Consider the following 17,599-nt stretch of genomic DNA (forward strand, 5'->3'; position numbering starts at 1 on the left):
TGTTTTTCAGGTGTGGTACCAACCTGCCACAAGGTAGTAGCCCCAGCCACCCTGATATTTCCTTCACCATCTGTTCCCTTTCCTTCTGATCACTTAATAGACGAACTTCTTTCATTGTAGGATGCTTAAACTGATAATTTGGGAAAACTGTGTTTCTCCAGTTGCCAGGGCCTTGACATCTGTTCTGCTGCTATACCTGCTGCTGCAGCCACCTACTGATACTGCCCTTCAATGCAAATATTGTTGTTGAACAGACTGTCTGGTTGAAATTCCCTCTTTCTTGCCACACATGCTGATAGTGTTCAAGTGTCTATGCTATTCTGCAAACAGATTTTTTCCACCTGTCCTTTAGGAGTTGGGCAGTTGTATTTAATTGATTGATCTCTGTGTTCTTTACATGGCTGTCCTGTTGCTGTTGTGAATCCAGTTACCGTATTTTGGTTCACCAAAGGTGAGTTCCTCAAGAGGCTCCTTCCCTCTGTGAGGCAGAGGGGGGAAAAGCCTGCCTGTGTTACCTGATTAATCCGTGGGGAGGAGGAATGCTAAACACTGCTCTACAGACAGATTGTTATGAAATAGGAAGTAAGGCAAAAGATGGGTAGTATGGAGCATTTAAAAACCAATGTCTTTTATTACACCTTATCTATCAAAAAAGGGCACAAATACCTCTTTTCTTTAAAAGAAGCACACAAATACATTATTTTTGACCTTTACAGGATATTTTAAGCCTAATTATGTTTTTGAGACTGTAGTTTCTATGTGCCAAAGTCAACTAATTTATTCATTTGTAACAGAAGGCAACACGGAGCCTGTGTGTTTGAGTAAAATACTGAGCTGTTACATACCTTTTGCTGCCACTAATTTCAACTTGTTTGGTCGTAAAGTTACCACCTTGTTTAATTTTGACAGCTGCCAGTGAGCCAGTGACTCTTGAAAACAATACTGGAGGACATGAAGAGAGCCTACAAAATTCCTTTTTCTACAGGCTTTTCCTCATCATTTTTGTTCTGTAATGAAGTCTTTGTTCACAAAGATTAATGACTCTGCAGGAGTTTTGCAGGGGTCCCCTTCCCCCTTTGAAGGAAGGAGAAAACCAGTTTATTAATCTGCTGCATGGGGAGCTGAGATTGAAGATAAGGACATAAAGGATAGTATTTTCTGGGAGCTATATGAGAGATTACTGGGCTTGGATCCACAGTAACAATAGTAGGATCTGAGGCGAGTAATTCCTTGCTTTGCACTTTTGAGGGGATACCTCCTAAATATCCAGCTCGGAATTGGAGATACCTATATATTTGCTAAAGTGGCTTGCAAAATTGCTCTAGAGTGTATTGTTGCCTTCAAGAAATAGAAAAGTTATGTTTCACCCAATACTGTACTTCTGAGGGCCTATTGCAAATGACTTTTACTGAAGGATATTTTCCTTCTCTGCTGAATCAGCTGGCTAGCCGCAGTGATTTTCACGGCCTGATGTTTGGAGGTTTTTTTGTTAGAAATGGGATAAAAAGCTTAGCCTGGTTTTTTCATTCTGCCCTAGCTAGATGCAGTTAACATTGAAGCATTTGGCCCAACACAGCCTGCATTTCAGCAGCACAACGGGATGAATTTGAAATTATGCATCCTGCTGGCAATATTACTTCATCATTTGACATATCTGTGTTGGGACTACAGAGGATGTTCCCTCCTCCTTTTGAAAACATAAAAAAACCCTCAAAAGGCCAGCAGTGTTTCCTAGAGGGTATAGTCAGGCTGTGCTCTGCAGGGAATCCCTTGTAATATATGCACTGGATTAAATTGGTTTAGTGACCAATTTCAAATCTGTGTTTTAATTTTTTTATTATTTTTTTTTAGGCTGTGGTTCTGTGCACGCTAGTTGACAGTGGTTGCCTGCAGTTCTGCAGCCTTCAGTGTTGCATGTTGACTGCTAAAGTCCTGGCAGCTTTCACAAGTCAAATTTGCAAACAAGCAGCATTGTTTTTAGGGGGTAGCACATAACCTCCTTGGTGCTCTTGGACGTGTAAAGCTTAGGTACACCTGCATGCTTTGCACGTACACCGGAGCATTGCAGAGTGGAGAAGTGGAGATTGTGACTCCTGCTGCTCCAGAGATAGCCATTATATTGTAATAAATGTTATAATTAAAGCCGTGATCAAGTTTCGGTTAATTAATCCCTTACCTCCCTTCTTTTCAACACCTGTTCAGTCAAACAGTCTGGGTTTGATAGCCATTCAGAAGTCATTTTGGGGGGAGAATGTTCGAAATTTGCCAGTTGGCAGGTTAGGAGCTATTGGAGTAAAGGGGAAAAAAAGCAGCAGGAGGACCCCACATGTTTTTCTGGATGCTAAGGAGAATTGCTAGTGTGTGCGTTAAATTGACCTTAACACACAATTTGGCATGGAAAAAATCTGCAGTACCAGAAAATGGAAAAAGAAAAGGGGACACCCCCCCCCCTTTCTCATGTAACACTCATGTCCCCTGTGTGCCCTTTCCACGATTACTGCAGCAAAGGCACGTGCGTGAGGGGTTAGTTCATGGCCCGATGGCGTCAGCGGGGTCAGGCATGGATCAGCAGCGTTGGCATTTCTTGGCTAGCTCAGCTGAGCCACCACAGCATCGACTCCTTTTCAGGACTTAACAGAGCACGTCAAATGCTGAAGAAGGGTGTAAGAAAGGTGGGTCCCAATGTCAGGAAATTTGCTGTCTGGACAGACACAGGACAGGAAGGGCAGTGCAAGCACAGGGAAGAGAAGCTTCATGGCTGTGATATCAGTAGTTGTCTGCACAAACAGGAATTGCATGTAGGTCTTCTAGGTTTGTCTCTTTCTTCTCATTTTTTTGCTCCCCTCCTGCCTTAAGTTGCCAACCAAGGAAAATTCCAGCTCTCTACAAGGATCCAGTGTGGTATCATACCATTTATTTCCCTGGCCCTTGGTTTTGTCCCTTTCTCGTACAGTACGATGCAAGCCTTAGTTCTTCACAAGGGAGTTACTTTTTTTTTTTTTTTTTTTTTCTCTCTGTGTGATTGAGTGCTAAAACTTTGCTCTAAGATGTTGATGCTCAAAGTTTACATGACTCCAAGGGGACACTGGACAAATTCACAGAGAAGAGCCATGAGAATTATTAAATGCAGAAACACAGCTTCTGACTTGGGAAGTCACTGAACTATGAACTGCATGGAGGGTGTTGTTGGAAGAAGTATCATTTTCTGTATTTGTATTCTCAGGTGTCTGAAGCTGTTGAAGCAAGCTCCTGAGCGAGATGGATCTTTGCTCTCGCTGCATGCAGTGATGTTAAAATTGCAACCCCTTCCCTTCTAGTAATTGGTTTTACTATTAGGTGTTCACTGCGTCCTTTTATAGATGGACTTAAAAGTGTGAAGAAAATTTGCAAAGCTGCAGGCTGTTTTGGGTGAGGTTTTCTTGCTCCTGCGACATTGTTGGGGCTTAAGAAAATGTTTTTAAAACACGTCAAGTTGATAACAAATGGTGCTGTACAGAAGTGACTGGCCATAAGCATTCACACCTTTCATTCTTAACGCCCATAATTAAGAGCAGGATGTGTTGTCCACAGTGAGGTGGCCAGAGCCACTGGGTGTTTTCCTCCAGCAGTGCTGTATGGTTTGGGTGTGGGTATTCTTACCTGAGGCTTCATGATACCACAGTGTGAGACAGTGGTGTATTGCCAAGATACCACTGTTTTCTGGGAGGTCTCCTGTGTTGGATCAGATAAGAGGTGCCGCCTTACTACTGTCCTGGAAAGAGGAAATAATTTCTGATTTCAGTTCAAAAGAAAAGAAAAAGAAAAAGAAAAGCAAACCAAGTTCCTGCTTGTGTTGGTGGTAGGTAATGGAACCAGCTTTGTACCCTCCACGTCTCAGGAGAGAGCCAATCTTCTAGCTTGGGGCACGTTGTCAAAATTGTGGGGGGTATTTTTTTTTTAAAAAATCTTTTAAAACTCTCTATTGGTTTACAGAGGGATGTTGAAGACAAGTTATACTTTCATTCAAGAGGGAAAGAGGGCTTGATTATGTGGAAGGAAATACAGTCGTTAGTCTCTCCATGCTTGGGGTAATGTTTTCAAGTTGCCTGTGTTCCCAGATAATAAAAATGAACGCAGCGCTGAGAGAGAAACTCAAAAGTTTTTATCCTCCCTCCTCTTTTCTCCTCCACTTCTGGTGCTGATTTTATAAATGGGTTAAAAGTTCCTGATTTTTACAACATAACCATAAACATAATGTAAAATTACTTCTCCCATGGAAGAAATGAAATACAAAATATGATAGCTGGAAAAGTTACATCCTTGGATGTTGGTTAGGTTTTGAATATAAGTGCAGGAGAAGGAAATGTGTGGAAGAGAGTGAGTGGGAGCAAGTCTTACTGTGGTACCCGTTATTTATTGGTGCTAGTATTGAACACATACTGTCTGACATTTTTCAAGCTTATGTCACATATCTGCATATATAAGTGTAAAAGGAATTTAAAACGGAACAGAAGCAGAAAGCTCGTAAGATGCTTCAAAGATACAACATTGGAACAGCTCTATTCAAATCCAGTTTGTTTTGAAAAAATGGATTTTGACAACCAACAGGAGGGCTTAAGGGTATTGTAATTTTTTAAAATCATGAATGTTAATGAGGAAAAACATGCAGGGTGTATTTACAACCATTTTTAAAAGTCACTCTGTTGAGCTTCTGGATTTTTTTCAATAAACACATAGAATGAGTACAGTGCTAAATCCATTTCTGGCAATGGCAGCCCTCTGTGCAGGGACCAAGGAAATAATTATAAATGTAAGTGTATTCAAGCAGTTTCTTCTTCATTTAAAGCTACAGGTTAATGAGCATGGGGAAAAAACTTCTTTCAATAAGAACTGGGTGAGATCAACTAGGTCTACATCTTAGTGTGATGCAACTATGTTACCTTTAATTATTGCTTTTAAATGCAAAATGTTCTTTTCTTACATACTCATCACAGGGAAAGTTATTTAACTAATTAAAGGTTACTTCAGAGATAGTATTGCTGTTAATTTTTCATTATAGAAGTGCTGATATGAATTGATTAGAAAGGGGGAGGAATGCATAAGAATCAGAATAAAAATGTGGTAAACTACAGTCCTTAAAGTAATTATAGGTAGCAATTATTGGTAACAGTGTTTTCTGGCAGTCAGGGCCAAACCAGAGTGCAGTGTTTATATAAAGGATATATTGGACTACAGACAAATCTGCTTTAACAGTGACCAACCTAAAGTTATTAACCTTTGCAAAAGAACACTGCTGCAGGAAAACAATTGACCTGTTGGTCTAAATAAAGATTTCGCTATGCTGATTTGAATCATGATTAGGACTAATGATTTTTAAAACATTGTTTTAATTCATCTACCCTGTTTGCTCTGTGCATTCGATTCATTTGAGCCGTTTCCTAGTGACTGCTTTTGTGTCTGTATGAAAGACAGGATAAAGTTTACAACATCACCTAACTAAAGAATATCTCTGAATATCATGGTCTTTCCATCCCTGAAATAGCTTAGGACTACTGGGAAATGTCATTTGTAGGCTCTTAGTTTTAACAAGGCTGGTACAACTGGTGAAAGACTTAACAGTTAGAAAATGTAGAAAAGCAGGAGACTAATGAACCATGAAAACAGTACTTTGCTTTAATTTGTGTTAACTTTTTAATTCCGTAGTTGGAAGAAGGGGAAGAATAGTTCCCCATTCCTGAAAAAGCGTGTTCATGTTTACGTGTTGTTAATCAAGCTGTACACTCTACCTTAACTGCTCTGTTTTCTCTTAGGAGTGCAGGACTAAAGCTGTTTCCACTGAGATGAGCTGAATTTGTTTGGTTTCAGGGACTGCGCCATTCCCATGTTGTTCTGCCCGTGGGCATGCTGGACTAAGCCCGTTAAAAGCCCGTTTTCAAGAGGTTTTTTTTATATGCAAGCACATACCAGCTTTGAAAACATAGCAGCAGCAACAGCTCCCTATTGCAAAAGATAAAACATAAAGTCTAAACCCAAATGGACACTAGGAATCCTTTATGTGTCTCTGAATTACTTTCATCTCTTCATCGCTCCATTAATTGATATCCCCACAGACCATGTAGCGCTCTCTCAGCTTCCCTTACGTTTGGGTTTGTTCTGCCAATTGCCTGGTATTGTCAGATAATTGGAGTGGAAATGATAAATGAAAGTGGTGTTACTGAGCTGCCAAGTCTCCTCACTTGGCAGCTGGTGGGTGCTGCTGGTAATTGTTACCAAAAGTGTAATTGCTCTGGGCTCTGCCTCCCATTTCAACAAAGCAGCCTGGTATTCCTCCTCCGAGACATCTGATACTTGCCTTTCCTCGGATGTCTCTGGCGGAAGACAACTTATGAAGTAAATCCAACCCGGTGCTGAGGTTGGGGAACACGTGGCCTGGGTGCTCTCTTGTAGCATCACCCCGTGGGGTGGCCTCCTGCTCCCCAAAGCCAGTGCCACCGTCACGTGTGTCTGGTGGCCAGGGGACAGAGCAGCCCCTTTGAAAGTTAATTGCATGAGTTTTACTGCTTTCTCGTAAAAGCAAGAAAGCTGCTTTTCTTGTAGTAGGGTACATGAGAAGCAATAAGCACCGCCTTCTTTTCCGCACGACAGTAAAAATTTCAAGCTTGCTTCCTGGCTAACATTAAGGCTTCAGCTGTAGACTGCTGGTTTCACCCTGCTTAGTAATTGCAGCAATACTAGCAACCAGGTGATCGGCTTTACAAGTCTGGCATGCTATGAAGGATGATCCAGCAGCCAGTGACATTTTATGGATGGACTGAATATTTTCATGAAGCCATAAGAAATGGAAAGGAGGCTGAGGGGGGGACACAAACCAGCTGCTGTACGCCTCTGGTTTCCACAGTCACTGCACCAGAATAGAGTGCAGACTGTTATCTAGTGTGATGATATCACATGTTAAGCAGCATCTGATTAAATTTCTGAGGCTTTTTACGTATTAATAGTAGACTCCGATTATTTTTGATTTGTTTGGTGTGTGTTTTTTTGCTGAGGTAGAGGAGGAACAGGTGCAGCCATCTGAAGTTATAATAGCCAGTCAAAAAAGCCATGGTCAAAGAGATTTAAGTCTTTCTGTGCTCTGGTTAATATGGCAGCCTGGCAACATCAAACCATGAGTGCTCACAGCTGCTCTGGGCTCCCACTTGAGCACTGTGTCTGCTCTTTGTCTCTTTAGCTTATTCTTTGCTTCAACCCTCCTTTGCTTTTACTGCTGGTTGCTTTCTTGCCACCTCCTATTCTTAGCCTTTTCTTAATGTGCAGCTCTTTTGCTCTCTGTCCTGCCTTTTTCTAAGTCCTCATCAGTATTCTCCAAACCCAGTATGTGCTTGCACTGTGCCTCTGTGTCTTGGGTTTTATTTTATTTTGTCATGTGTCTGGGTGCCTGCAAGCTTTAAAGGTTTGCGAGCGTATCTTGCTTTTTTGGCCCCTGTTCCTCATACCAAGGTGTAATGTAGATATCTCTTTTTGCAGTGTGGCATTTTAAAATTCAGTTGGATTAGGTATCATTTCTTCTTTTGATGTAGGGAAATCCAAAGAACAAATAAATTATAATGGCACTACTTGGTGCTTAAGGAGTGCTTTCCCTCTTCAAAGTGCTCTGTGCACATTATTTCTTTATTTATACTGTTAATTATATTAGTACTTGTAAGGAAAAAGTTCCTTAAATTGTCATTGATAAAAGTGTACTTAACAGGATAGGAATTCAGTGCTTAAATTGTAGGAGATAATTTGTCCACTGAGGTACAGTGCCTTGGAGAAGATGTAAGGTGGACTTACAGCAGTTCTTTAAGTGTCTATGGAAAAGTCTAGCTTTGTGGTTAAAACAGGAACACCTAGGAGCTTCAAAGTGTTCTTGCAAATGTTGGATGAATACTAACTAATCCTTACAGCATGCAGGACAGGTAGGTGGGATCCTCGTTTTGCAGCTGGGTGGTCAGTATCTCAGTTCCTATCTGCAGACTGATTTGGGAGCCTTTCTTGTAATACCGGGGCTTCCGCGTTACTTGTGAACATGTTCTCCTAGCTTGGGTGGACCAAGATCTCACGGTTAGCTAGGGGCAAAACTGGGAAGAACAGTCTTAAGCTGTTGTCCCATGTTTGGTTGCCTTAGCAATAGTCACATTTGAAATGAAAAGAAACAAAAAGAATAATTAAGAATAATTAAAATGACTAGCAGTCTGCATTCTCCAGGTCATAAGAGCTCTAAATAACACAGCAACAAATCTTTCTATGCTTTCCTGTATTAGCAGCTGTCAGCTACACACTTCCATGTAAACAGGGAACACATTAAAATTAGTTTGAAATGTGATCCTGAAATAGTCAGCACCCAGGAATACAACCAAAAGTAATTCTGCAGTAACTTCCCCGTTCTTTTATGTATTTCCACCATGTATATGAAGTACACGTGCAGCTTTTCTCTCCCATCTCAAAGGAATTAAATGGCCTTGCACTTCAAATGACTCATAGCTAGAGCATTGTGCTGTGCTCAGTTTACTGTGACTGTAATATTTAGACATTTGGTAGCATTACAGAGAATAAAACCTCCACCTTTGTATGGAGAAATCAGTAAACATAATTGTCACCAGACTTTTCAAATTTGAGTTTAGGTCTGTTGCTCTCTAGCCAGGAATCTTAAGCTAAATGTTCAACTGTCAAAAGAGCTGAACGCTCTGAACTGCATGGAAGACTTTCGCATCCAAAAAATCAGGTAGTAGTTTCTTGACTATTAACTAGGTTCTGAATTCTTAAAACCTCTGCAGACACGTGTCGGTTTTGATCTGATACCTGGCAAATGTAAATCACTGATGCATGCCGATGCTTCCAAGCGTCTTCTGTGTGGATTTAGAAAAAGCTGATTTGAGTCCAGCCTGCTTAGACTATAATAAGAAATAGGGGAGGGTGAAGGCCAAAGAGAAGGTTTTCTTATCAGAAACGTGGGCTTTTAAGTCTCAAAATGTGAGTGAGAGTGGCTCTGTGCTGACCTCTTGCCATGTGAGTGCTTTGGCTGTTATTCCACCATGGAAATTTAATTATTTTTTATATATATATAAAGGAGAGGGGCTGCAGGTAAAGGTTTAGGAGAGCCAAGTGGTGAGGCAGGTAATCTGCTGTCTCCCTTCCTGCTCCCTGTGCCCAGTGCTTCCCCCGTGGCTGCTTCTGAGGCAGCAGCCTCACCCTGCAGTGAGCTGCCTGTTCTAAAATGCAGATTGCTTTTCACTGCTGACATCGTTGTCGTGCACATTTTCTCCTTTGCCACCCACTGCTTTGGGATTCTCCTTCCAGCTGGGAACAAACAAGTGAAGGAATAAATCAATAGATATATCTAACAAATGGTGTCGTAAACAGATTCAACGGCACTTTTTGCCAGTGGAAAAGGTGTTTGGAGTTCTTGGTGTTGTTGTGGGTTTAGGAATCTTAGGGTGGATCTAAGTGTGATAAAGCTTTGTGAAAGAGAGCAGAATGAGTTAACTCGGATGTGTGTTAGCTAAAGCTTGGCAGAAACATAACTTAAGCTGAATTTATTCTGTAACTGTACTGTAAATCTGCTGGCAGAGATGGAGTCAAGGTTTCTGTTCCACGGCCACAGCCACGTGGATGTGAGAGGAGAACCAACTGTTACAACCCAAGCAGAAATTACCATCTTTCTTTGACTTGTTGATACCTTACCCCAAGGGGCTGCACGCTTACTGCCACCTCTTGCTGTTATTAAGCTTTGTGTTGCCACCATCGTTCCATTAACAGAGAATCTCCCTAAATCTCTGCTGCTGCCGGGGTGTTTGTTCCCCTTGCATAAGCTTTGCCGCCAGAGAAGAGCACGGTTTGATATGAACGAAACGCTTTTGTAAATCAGCGAAGAGACACAAGGATTTGTTCGCAGTATTTCTGGTTATCCCACTGTTTGCAGGTTTGCGTTCTTTATCCAGCATTGTAGAGTAAGCCGGTTTGTTTTGACAAAGAGCACTGTTTCAGAGGGGACACAACCGGCCTTTTCTGCTCGGCAGTTGGCCCTGAATGCAGGATGGGTAAAGAGGAGAGAGCCTCTACCACCTCTTGCAGTCACGCAGCTGTGGTGAAACCTCTGAGTCGCCTCTTCCCGTGGCTTGCACGAGCTGGCTTGTAGTACATCACATTGACTTCTCAAAGAGCACAGCACCCGACAGCTCCTGAGCAAGTGGCCAGATTTTTCAAGATTTTTTTTTGCTCTCATTAAGCAGTCTAATGGGCCTTTAAGGCACATTGCAGTGTTTTATCGTTATGCTTACCAGTTTGAGTAGTTAGCCCTAAATGTGTTCGTAGTAATAAACTGTTAATCATCTTTTCATGTCTTCATTTCCCTAACTCGTACTTTACACCGTGAGTAAATTGACTTGTTGGAGTAAATCACTATATTGTGTAAATGAGTAGCAAAGTCTGGTTGTCTTTCAAATCAATTAGAAATGAAGTTTAATGACTTGAATAGCGGCTGGCTGTACTACATAGGAAAATTTCCTGTGTGGCATAAATTTAGCCTAGTAGTACGCACAGCGGTTGTCTAATGGAAAAGAGTTTTTCAGGTCAGAAATTGATCTTCCTCTTTCCATTTTCTTTTGGTGACTTTAACTGAAGGCTTTGAAAAACAGATAAATATGAACGCAGCAATTGTATAATTTGGATGAGCTCAGTATGTAGTTACTGGTTGCTTTTTTTAAATGGCCGGAGAAAGGATGCTTGGCACGGGTGGAGTGGCACTGCAGAGGAGATGAGTGCAGACAAGATGTTTTCATAGGGAGGGTGGTGACAGGCAGGCTTGGCTGCTTCCCTGGGATGCTGCTGATGCTGTTTGATACCAGGATGGCTGGAAGTTAGTGTTCAGGAGTAAAGAGAAAGGCGGCTTTGTTTCCCAAGCATCCTACTGAAAGTAATGAGTCCCAAGTGGTGGCTCAGACGTTGGAGATGCTGGTGGGAGGGAGGGAGAAGTCTGGCAAGCGTCCAAGCAACTGGATGAGGGCCTGAGCTGCCTTATGAAAGCATGGTGGTGGCGTGGGATCATGACCTCGGTGTGGAGGGAATGGAAGGGGGTCAAGTAGGGGTGGTGAAAACCCTTGCTAATTAGCTGTGGGTGTTCCAGTCGGGTGCACTGATCGAGTGGTGGCGACAGCTACTTCCAATTCTGTTGGACTGTCTGCTCCATCAGAGTCCCCTTCATGACATTTTGGAATCAATGTGAGCAGGTGGAGCCTGTTCATACCTGGCCATGCATTTAGCATTTTTGACTAAATCAGTTTAATTGCATCTTAGGCTCTTCAGACCTTTCCTTCCATCTTATAGCCTAATGTGATGAGCACAGTTTACATCATGGTTTTGACATGAGAACGTTTTCTTACTGTGAACCTACAGACTCACAAATTTTTGAAGGTTACGTTCAACAGCTCATTTGGATTCAAGCGTGTCCATGTTCACCTGCATTCTCCATCAGCTCATGGGTGCTGAGTGGGGCCACAGCTGCCTGGCCAGGGGCAGGTTAGCCTCAGAGCTGGCTTAGCTACTAAGCTGTGACCGTAGCAGTAGCCGCAGTTTGCACAGTCGGAACTTGATTATGGAGGGGTTTCCCAGAGATGCTGTAATCACATTTTAATTTTGACACCAATTGAGATTATCAGAGGTTATGTCCTATCGACTATCGTACCGTTGGAGTTGATTATTTGTTGTGCAAGGCCTTGTCTTTCAACTGCGTGTTTGAAGTTACTGAGTGAACAGTACCGAAGTTGTGCCTGATAAGTGTGTGGGAGGGAGGGGTTGTCTGTTGCAGACTTTACTCTTCCATTTTGTCTCTATTGATCTATTTGAGCCATTTGCTGTTGGGTAAAATAGCACATGCTTTGTGCTGTATGGGTCTAATTTAAAACTTATGGTTTTTTGCAGAATAACACAATTTGGAAGCCAGATTCTTGCCAAGACTGCCGTTGCCATAGCAATATTGTCACCTGTGAACATACTGTCTGCAAACACCCTCAGTGTGACTTTCCGAAGGTAAGGGGCTGCAGCTCTCCAGGTGCCAGCTGACCCATTCTGTGTGGTGGTAGAAATGCCAGGTCACTCTGGAGTTCCTACCCTTCCCCAGCTGTAAACCCCTGGAATAGTTACATGTCAAAATGCTCATTGGGGTCCGCCACGCTGTGTTGCACATAAAGGTATGGTGGGAGCAGTTGAGGTAACAGTCCCTGTTGAAGCAAAGCTCCCCTTGTATTAGGAGAGACACAAACAGAGGATGCAGCATGAGGTGTTTCCCTGGAGGGACTGGCAGAGGTGCGCTGGTTGGTTATCTTTGTACACTGTGATGACAGCTGCCCTGTCAACCTCCTGGTCTGATCCACAGCAGGATTTGTGGGAAGCAGTGAAATCCCATTTCTCTTCCCAGGGTGTGCGTGACTGCCCAGGGTCAGGCACAGCCTCTGCGCCCTTTCACTTCTCATTGATGCAAGCCTGTGCAAGAAACACGAAAGCAAAACCCAGTGTGTGAAACTGTTGTCTCCTTCGCCACACTACAGCCAGAGGCTTGGTGTTGGAACAGCTTGCAGGCTGTCTGTGCTCCCGGGGCAGTCTGGTCCCCAAAGGAAGCGCCTGAACTGGGTTCAGACCTCCCAGCATGAGCCCAGCTTCCAGTCATACTCCATTTGGACCTGGGGCTGGGTCTCCCCCGAACATGCAGATAGACGCTTTCCGCTCTGACGAACAATAACAGAGCTAAGATTGTCTTTCAGTTTCTTTTGCCTTGTGAGGGTTGTTGAGCTTTCCTTGTCTCCTGTTTATCTTTTTCTATCTGAGCCCTCATTAATGGTTACAGCTAATTGGCCATGGAATTGCTCTTGCATTAGCATCTGGATTACTGGGGTAGTATGTGTGAATGGCAATGTAAATTAGTGTTTTTAAAGAGGCACTGCCAATATAATTATATGGCTTTATGAAGGAGGTTAAAGTGTTTTCCAATATGACAGTATTAACAAGGCAATAATTTTGTTTCTTACCGGTTTTCCCCATTATTTCTGTGTATTGATGAAAGCAAGACTCAAATGTTAGGATTCTTTGGCAAAAGAGGAGAGAAATTAAAAAAAAAAAAGAAAAAGGAGTGCTGTCATGGCACACCCCATAATGAGTGGGCTAGGTAAGATGTTAATTTTAAAAAATTGGATAAATGAAAAGGTGACAACTTTAAAGCTCATAAAGGTAAATAGATTTATAGCATGAAATGAACGTGTGACTCCTTGACATGAGTAATCTTCAAGACAAAGAGTTTAAGTGTTCCATAAAGGTCTGGCCATTTAAATGTTGCAAAGGATCATCAAGGATCTCAGAAGTAAAAAATGCTGTCATGCTTCAAGCATAAACCAACCACTGATGAACAAGGTCAGAAATCGCCATCCCTCTCCATGGTTTATTCCTTATTTGCATATTATGAGATTTATGCTAATATTGCTGATCTTGTTTACAACAACAAGGCATAAACAAAGCCAGGCAGTCTTTGCAAAAAACATTCCCAGTGGTATTCTAAACGTTTGTATGTAAAACCTACTGCTGTACATCCCAAATGTTTTGAGTAGGTAGAAAATCGGGAAATGTTATTTCTGTGTGTGAACCAAAACAAACCAACAACCAAAACCAGTTTCTCCACAGCAGGTTCACAGTTGAATAGGGTTTCATGGTTTAAGGTAAATGGAATACTAATTTTGTTTCCCACCTTCTAAAAAAACAGGACATTGAAGGAAACCTTGGAAGTGAGAAACTTTTTTTCGGTCTGAAAAATCAAAATGTTTCTTTTTAGAAAACAGAAAGAAAACTTGTGACATTTCAAATTATTCTAGTCACTTTTATCATACAAATAGAAGGTGAAAGGGAAGAGAATTTTTTGGCATCACAGTGTCTTCATTTTTTATTATAGCAAAACAAATAATAACTCCCTTTTGAGCAGGAATCCCTTAGATGTTGGTCGTACCCTTTAAAAGTGGAAAGGATAGAGTATGCCTCCTGAGAAACACCTTTGCAATAGTTTGAGGAAGGTGACTCATGGATAAAATTTTTCTACATTTCATTTCCCAAACCTGACATGTTTTCTGTTTTCTCCCTCTCCAGATAACCTGCTCACATCAGTAAAATTTTTTGGCCTTTTTTTGTTATAGGCTGTAGGAGGCAAATGCTGAGATCTGCGGTGCCTCGGGTGGTGCCAGGGGCCCTCATCTGCACTTGCCACCAGTGACAGACACCCTTACAAAATAAAGTCCTCCCGCAGCTATCGCTGTCCTGTCTGTGGGGTGCTGTGCCAGGCCTGGGGTGTTTAATGTGCAGCTGGGAGGAGCGTGAAAGCATGGCTGTGGAGCCGTTTTCGGTCACGGGAGTCCATTATCCTTCCCAGTGTTGGCTGATGCCTTTACTGATGTGTTTCGCCTTTCGTCTGATGAGTTGTTTCCATCAGCATCATCTTTCTCTCTGCTGCCAAAGAGGACATAGCAAGTTGTTGGCTTGCTAAGCCCTTGGGACACACAAAGCAAAGTGGTAGCAGCATCGTCTGACTGTGCTGTGGTTTGAAGTGGTCGGTAGTTTTCAGTTAATTTGAAAGTAGAGTTATTTAAAAAAAAGTGGTGGTTATTAAGCCAAAGAAGTACAGTTAATGGATGCACATTCATTCTGCCTGCCAGTTGCACTTCTGGTGTGGTGAAATGTTAGACTGAGATCAATCCTGTACATGTAGAAAACTACGGAAAAAATTACATCTGGACCATGTTTCTCAGAGGGCCTTCAGTGAGTAATCTTGGGGGTTTTTTTGGTCTTGAATAATCGCTTTCTATTCTTCATTCTTGTTTGAAAACTAGTGCAACTGGAGACTTCCTAATTGTGTTGTTAGGGGGGTGAATTCTCCTACTGTTGTTTTGATGGTAAAATGTCAAATACAGCAAACTGATGTACCACCTCTCAACAAAGGGATCTGGTGTAGCAGCATTATATGTTTAACATAATACATTTGCTCTCCAAACTGAGAGCACCTGGCCCAGTAAGACTCCTTGTCTTTACCATCATGTTGAAGTCTCTATTTCACGTGAACTGCTTATTGGATTCTTGTATCTTTTTAGGGAGAAGTGCTCCAAATAGTCTCCAAGAAGTGCTGCCCTGAGTGTGCCTCCCGAGCTGAAGGATTTTGCCAGCATGAAGGGCAGATCCACAGCGTGAGTGCTATGTCATATTCCTTGGCAGGGACAATCCTTTCTGTTTTTTAGCTCTCTGTTTCACGTCAGTGAAGGATGCTTAGCTGACGTACAGGAGAAGGATAGTTCATTGGGCTTATATTCTGCCACTGTCAGATAATTTAATATAACCTGACTTTGGTCAGCATGGTTTGCAAAAAGGGAATGTGTTGCTGAGCAATCATGTGTCCTGCTTGGCTTAAGGGCAGAAAGTTTCCCACTCATTCATTCACTTTGCTGTTTCTGTGGATGATTGAGACAATATAGTAATGTTAGGAGGGGAGCAAAGCACGGCAAACTTGACATATTAGCTATCTGGAAAGAAGGCTTTTCTCTCAGCAGCCATCTATGCTGGTAGAGATTGATTGCTGTTGTGCGACCCAGGTTATGTATTTTGTAATCCTGAATTATTCAAGAAGCAGGTTCCAGGATGTGGTTTCACCTAGGAGGGCTGAAAGGCCAAAACAATAAGAGTAAGTGTCTACAGATAAGAAAAAAAAAAAAGATTTATGGCTAGTAGTTAATGAATCATGTTGAACAATAGGCAAACGTAGAAAAATGGCTTAACAGTGAACCCAAGTCCTATGTCTGGTCTCTTACAGACTTTTCTGTTTGACAAGAGGCAAGTCAGGTCCAAATCTTAAGAAATATGGTAAAACGCCCAGATACATTTGAATATTTGGACCTTATATTCTATACCTGAGATGGATGTTCTAACCCTCTGTTTCAGCATGGGCATGACCAGCAAGCATCCTGTTACGAGCTAGACGAAGACTGGGATAGAAGGGATAGCACGTCTAGCCTCTTCTCATATTTCTTTGTGCCTGTGATTTGGGTGATACTGTATTAGATCATATTACATTATATTTCTTCTTGTTGCTGTTGCTGCATTTTGCTGTGTTGTACTCTTGCTGCAGCTTCTGTCTTTTGGCTCTCTGTAAGCCTGTTCTTTGGAATGCAAGTCAGATGAATAAGTAGGCATCCCCGCAGGGATTACAGACGTATTTGTCTATAGTCATATGTCACACCCCAATTCCACTGTAAGGCGGTCATGAAACAATTTTTTTTTGGCAGTGCAAAGTCTCATCCTGATGGTTGGCACAGATTCCCTGAAGGGAAAAGTTTTCTCTTTTGTCATTAAGCCACTGTAATGCTTTACGACTTGACCTTCATTCGGCAAGTATCTACCTAGCAGCACTGGCCTATGTGATAGCTCCATTGAAGAAAATCTGTACCCTCTATCTGGCCAGAGCTTTTTTCAGTCCCTGCCTAAGTCAAAATTCCATGTTTTGTAAAAATTAACATTCTCTGTTTGTTGGAGAGCATTGCAATATACCAACGTGTTTCTTCTTGGGGCCAATTTTTCCTTGCCATGCCTCAGGGTAGAGATACTTGTTTCTGCCATTAACAAATACGCAAACCTAATGAGATTTTACTCATAGTGATGGGGCAGATGATGTTCACCTGACCACCTTGTGGCCAAGTGCATGTTGAGGCCCATGTTAAATATTTCTCTAAAGAAAACGGTCTCTAAATTTAGAGTTCGCCTTACAGAAACTGTAGTGGAGAGGGGGTGTATCCAGTAGCCTGGGTCTTTGCAGTGGGTTGCTGCTGAATGCCACTCTGCAACAGGAAGGAAAATCAGGCTGATCTCCAACTTTGCTACTTTACCAGGATTAGCTTTTTGCCCCAACAGTGCAGCCAGAAGTAAGGGCTACAATGTACAAAGATTGCCTGGGCCTGCAAAAGAGTAAAACTGATGCTAATGTGGGGGGGCTTAAAAGGGAGAAGAGATATTTACAGCACTCTCATTGGCAGCTGGATTCATGCATGTGTTTTCTGTGCCTTTGGTTGTGTTCTGCATGCAGCACGGCACGCAGTGGGCCAGCTCTGGATGTGGCTGGTGCTCCTGTGCCCACGGGAAGGTGAACTGTGCCCCCAGGGCCTGCCCAGCCCTTGCCTGTGGACGAGGGGAGCTGCAATACACCGCGCAGGGATCCTGCTGTCCCAAATGTGTGGGCCATGGCAGTGAGTATTGCATCTGAACTGGCTTCATTGGTCCAAGTAGTCGGTCAGTGGACATCTCCTTGTAGTCCCAAATCTGGAAAGCTTTTCTTCTCTTGTTCAGTTCTGTTGGGAAGACACTGGTCTCAAGTGTGTCTCTTAATTCTCTTTCTGTCCTGCTACCATATTTACATCATTAATGGTTTGACCCATAGGCCAGGAGGAAACTATAAGCTTTAAGCAGTGAGCAAATGTGCCTAATATGTTCTTATTTTGGAGATTAAAATCTGGAAAAAAAGATGCAGGTATTTCTGATGTACTGAGGGGACCTTTGGCACTTTGCGGACTCA

At 42.4% G+C, this 17,599-nt stretch overlaps 1 protein-coding gene across 1 annotated transcript in view; it reads left to right on the top strand.

Moving 5' to 3' along the window:
* FRAS1 (Fraser extracellular matrix complex subunit 1) overlaps nt 1-17,599 on the top strand; it is a 174,163-nt gene that overhangs the window by 50,436 nt on the left and 106,128 nt on the right. The window contains exons 3-5 of the mRNA XM_037392849.1: nt 11,935-12,042; nt 15,135-15,227; nt 17,114-17,273. Coding sequence (XP_037248746.1) covers nt 11,935-12,042; nt 15,135-15,227; nt 17,114-17,273 — 361 coding nt within the window. The remainder of the gene's footprint in view (nt 1-11,934; nt 12,043-15,134; nt 15,228-17,113; nt 17,274-17,599) is intronic.

Source organism: Falco rusticolus, chromosome 1, assembly GCF_015220075.1.
Source record: "Falco rusticolus isolate bFalRus1 chromosome 1, bFalRus1.pri, whole genome shotgun sequence".
Lineage (NCBI taxonomy): Eukaryota > Metazoa > Chordata > Aves > Falconiformes > Falconidae > Falco > Falco rusticolus.